This window comes from Corapipo altera, unplaced genomic scaffold (assembly GCF_003945725.1).
Source record: "Corapipo altera isolate COAL_440 unplaced genomic scaffold, ASM394572v1 57627, whole genome shotgun sequence".
NCBI lineage: Eukaryota > Metazoa > Chordata > Aves > Passeriformes > Pipridae > Corapipo > Corapipo altera.
This window is the reverse complement of record NW_020887313.1, coordinates 1-4,351: the sequence shown is the minus strand read 5'-3', so window position 1 is coordinate 4,351 and position 4,351 is coordinate 1. Positions and strand designations below refer to the sequence as shown.

Sequence of the window (4,351 nt, the reverse complement as noted above, 5' to 3'; positions counted from 1 at the left end):
ACCCGGCTCCTGGGAGCCCTGGGCCGAGGCAGAGAAGGGGTGAGGGGAGAGGAGAGGGGCTCGGGGGGGTTACAGCCCCCTCCCCGACCCCACTCACCCCTCTCCCTCCTGCAGGGAGCTGTAGCCCTTGGTCATCTCGTAGACGGCCGTCGGGTTCTTCCAGAAGAGCAGCTCCACAAAGGCCTTTTTGTTGGTGGCCGCCAGCGCAAAGAACTTGCCCAGGATGAACTTGGCCAAGGCCACCAGCTCCTGGGGAGAGCGGGAGGGACAGTGGGACTGGGGGACGTGGGGACACAGCAGGGCTGGGGACATGGGGACAGACCCCACCCCGGGGCGCTCGGGGGTCCTGCTGACCTGGTGGGCACCGGCCGCGGGGTCGCTGAGCAGGCGGTGGAAGAGGGCGAAGAGGGAGAGCTGGAAGAGCAGCGGCTCCATGCGCAGGTCGCGGGCCAGGCGGTGCAGCAGCCGCGCGGCGCAGTGGTTGGTGCGGGGGCTGTTCCTCGCGTACCCCCGGAGCAGCAGCACCAGCGCCCGCACCACGGGGGCACAGGCGAACCTGCCACGGCCCCCCGTGAGTGCGGCCGCCACAGGGAGGGACCCCCCGTGCGCCCCCGGGGCCACCCAACCCCTCTCACCGCTTCAGGTAGTCAAGGAAGTTAAATTCCTTCTCTGACACTTGCACTGTCTCCTCCTCCTCTTCTTCATCCTCCTCTTCCTCGTCCTCCGGCTCCTCGGGCTCAGGGGGTGCGTTCCCTGTGGTGAGACGTGCTGAGGGTCCCCAAAGCTCTCTCCCTTCTGGCCCAGAGCTCTCCCCCTCCCTGGTGCCGGAGTGGGGGACTCACGGGGCAGGGGAGCGACGAGGATCTCCCGCAGCAGCCGGGTCTCCTCAGGCGGCCCCGCGTCAGCAGCTCCGAACACGTCCCCTTCGGGCCAGACGTCCCTGGGGACGGGGGGGACAGGCTGGTACCGTGTCCCCACACCCCGGGGACAGGATGGGAATTGTGGTGCCGGTACCTGGCGGAGCGGAGCAGCCTCAGGGCCTGGGGCACCTGGGAACGCCGCAGGCACCCCTGGATCCGCAGCAGAGCCTCCGCACGCTGCTCCTCCACCGGCGTCTCCGAGGCGGCGTCGAAGGGCACCACGTCCTCGGGGAGGGGCACCTCGCCCTGTGGTGGGACACCATCACCCCCTGCCCAGCCAAGACCCCCAGAGGTCCCCGCGGGGTCGGACCCTTCCCTGGTACCTCCAGGCAGGCCTGGAGCTGGGGGGCCAATCCCGCCCACAGCTCCTCCAGCTCCGCGGTGCTGGGCGGCGGCGGGGCGAGGGCTGCGGGCGCCCGTGGCTTCTTCTTCCTGCGGACACGTTTGCTCTGGAGGGGCAAAAACAGGCTCAGGAGGGGCTGCCCGACCCCCAGGGTCCCCCTCGGCGGGGCAGCCGCGCCCCACCTGCACCACGAGGCTGGCACGGCCGCGGCAGAAGCGCTCCAGCATGCGGAGGAAGAGGTGGGCCGTCTCCACCAGGTCCCGCAGGAAGCTGCGCGGCTGCTTGGTCTCGTCGAACTTGCGGAAGAGCGTCAGGAAGAGCTCCCGGTATTCCATCAGGTAGAAGATGTTGCCTGGGGAGGAGAGGGATCGGTGGGAAGCGGGATCAGACACCCCACCCAGGGACAGGAGGAGGGACAGAGGGACTCACTCTTGATGACCTGGCTGCTGTCCCGCACCGCCTGCTCGGGGGACCGGTCCATCTCCTGCACCGTCCGCAGCAGCTCCTGGTACGCCTTCAGGGCCAGGTGCATCCTGGGGATGGCAGTGTGGTGGCCCCAGGTGCCCAGGGAGCCCCAGACACCACGGGGTGTCCCAGATGCCCAGGGGGTCCCAGATGCCCAAGGGGGTCCCAGGTGCCCAGGGTGCTCACCTGTGGGCCCAGGTTGTTGCCTCCTTCTTGTCCATCAGGGCCATCTCGTAGTATTTGGTGAGGTTCTGCTCAATGAAGTGGAAGGCACGGACACTCACTGTCTCCGACACCAGCTCTGGGCGGAAACCATGGCGCCGGTTGAAGGCCATGAAGAAGGCGGTGGCCCACAGGTAATAGGTCTCGTCGTGCTGCTGAGCCTTCTCCCTCACCAGCTGGTCCTGGGGGCGGCAGGGGGGGTGGTCAGAGGGGTTCCCACAGCCCGGGGAGGGGGTCCTGGCCCCCCCAGGCTGCTCACCTTGACCAGCAGCATCAGGCGGTTGTAGCAGCCCTCCAGGAAGTCCTGGCAGAAGTGGCGCAGGAAGAGCCGGACGTTGCGGGCGGAGCGGCGGGAGGGCTCGGATTCGGGGGCCGCCTGGCGCCGCCGGGGCACCCGCTGGGGCTCCTTGCCCAGGTCGTGGCTGTAGCTCTTCAGCTGTGGGGGTCGAGCTGCCAGACTTACACCCCAGTGGCATCATCCCTGTGCCCCCCACTGCATCTCGGTTCCCTGTGCCCCCTCCAACGCCCCTGTCCCTGTGCCCCCCACCATGTCCCCATCCTGGTGCCCTCTGCCACATCCTGTGCCCCGTGCCCCTGTTCCTGCACTCACGTTGTGCAGCCCTTTGTGGAACACGACGTCCCGGTCCCCGATCGACTTCAGGCCCTGCAGGACGTAGGAGCCACCGAAGCGGGAGTGCCTGGGCAGGGGGACAGGGGCTGAGCGGTGCCGGCCCCACCACGGGGTCCCAGCCCTGCCACAGGGGTCCCCCCTCCTCACCTGGACGGGCGCTGCAGTGCCCGGGCCCTCTTCTCTGCCAGCTCCTGCTGCCGCAGGGTCTCCAGCTCCCGCGTGTCCTCCCCGTGCTCGGCGCCCGCCGGCCCCTGTCCCAGCGCCGCCAGCTCCTCCGGGTTCTGCCGGCAGCTCCGTCAGCTTTGTGGGGTCCCCAGGGGGGCCCTGCCCCACCAGCCCCTGCCCCGGCTCACCTGGTCTCGGAACATGAGGGAGATGATCTCCAGGACGTGCAGGGCCCATTGCTGCTCCACCTGGGCGCTGGCCAGGAACTTGAGCAGGTCGTCCATGCCGCTGATGTGCAGCGCCCACAGCACCCGGTCGTGCACGCTGGCGTCCCCGTCCACACCCTGGGGACACGGTGGGTAGGGAGTGGGGGTCTCCACAGAGCCAGGGTGGCCCCAAACTCGCTGGGGAGGCGGGGAAGGGCCCCATCTCGGTACCTGCTCCTCCGTGGGGTCCGGGGGGACGTGCAGCACATTGCGCACCAGCAGCAGGATCCTCTCGATCAGCAGCGTGTCCTCCTCCTGTCGCTGCTCCCAGTCCTGGGGGGTTGGAGCCGTCAGAGCCCCCTGTAGCCCTCACAGGGTCCCCCAGCAGGGACAGACCCTGCAGCCCCCACAGGGTCCCCCAGCAGGGACAGACCCTGCAGCCCCCACAGGGACTCACCAGCTGCAGGAGGTCGTAGAGCTTCTCGCTGAGCACCACGAAAACCTTCTCGCTGGCAAAAGCCTGCAGAGAGCCCAGGTGAGCGAGGGGCCTGTGAGCAGAGACATCACCCAGGGCCCTGCCCCAGGCAGACTCACCTCCTTGTAGGCCTGCAGGTAGGACAACACCTGGAGAAAGTGGTGCCGGGAGGCTGCATCCGCGGGCACCTTCCCGAAGCAGAGCAGGGCCGGCTGCGTCAGGTTCACCATCAGCCTGCGAGCGGGTGGAGGGGTGTGAGGGACCCCTGCTCTGCAAGGAGCACCCACAGGGCCACCCCTTGTCCCCAGACCTGTCCCCCAGTACCTGACGATGGCATCGAAGAGCACCTTGTCCTGCGAGTACTGCACCAGGATGGGCAGGAGGTCGTTCTGCAGGATCTGGGCTGCCCCCAGCTGCTGCCGCACGTCCCGGGTCTCGTCCTCGTGGCGCAGGTACCGGATCAGGTCCTTGACGCTCTCTGGGGGGACACGGAGTCGTGAGTCCCCGCCACCCCCGGCACCCCCCGCCCCCCTGGCGCCCACCTACCCAGGCAGTCGGGCTCCCGGTGGTAGACGTCACCCTCCAGGTAGCCCAGGGCGCTGCAGGTGGCCAGGAGCTCGCAGTTCATCATGTACCAGTCCATGCAGCGCGGGGCTGCGCACCGGTACCGGCACCGGGGGCCGCCTGCGGGGCACCGTCAGCGCCGCCGGGTACGCCCGGTCTGGGGTCCTCCGGGACCTCCCGCCCGTCCCGGGCTCCCGCGATACCGCCCCACCTGTCGGTCCCAGTCCCCCTCCATACCAGAGCACCCCGCTTGGCCCGGTCCACGCCGATTCCGGTGGCGGATTCCCGATCCCGGAGCATCCCCCAGTCCCAGTCCCCTCCAATGCCGGCGAACCTCTCAGTCCCGGCCCCGCCCTATAC

At 69.2% G+C, this 4,351-nt stretch overlaps 1 protein-coding gene across 1 annotated transcript; it reads right to left on the bottom strand.

Moving 5' to 3' along the window:
* Positions 1 to 5: 5 nt before the first annotated feature.
* LOC113941563 (protein timeless homolog) lies at positions 6 to 4,306 on the bottom strand (the record flags this gene model as incomplete). Its single annotated transcript, XM_027632718.1, has 19 exons — positions 3,974 to 4,306; positions 3,752 to 3,905; positions 3,547 to 3,661; positions 3,410 to 3,472; positions 3,184 to 3,285; positions 2,935 to 3,090; positions 2,729 to 2,862; positions 2,561 to 2,648; positions 2,210 to 2,386; positions 1,915 to 2,132; positions 1,693 to 1,796; positions 1,446 to 1,615; positions 1,244 to 1,369; positions 1,015 to 1,166; positions 843 to 940; positions 636 to 753; positions 355 to 556; positions 98 to 249; positions 6 to 18 (listed from the first exon to the last, which is right to left on the bottom strand). Coding segments are annotated over exons 1-19 (2,439 nt in total), but the record flags the coding sequence as incomplete, so codon positions are not given.
* Positions 4,307 to 4,351: the final 45 nt, after the last annotated feature.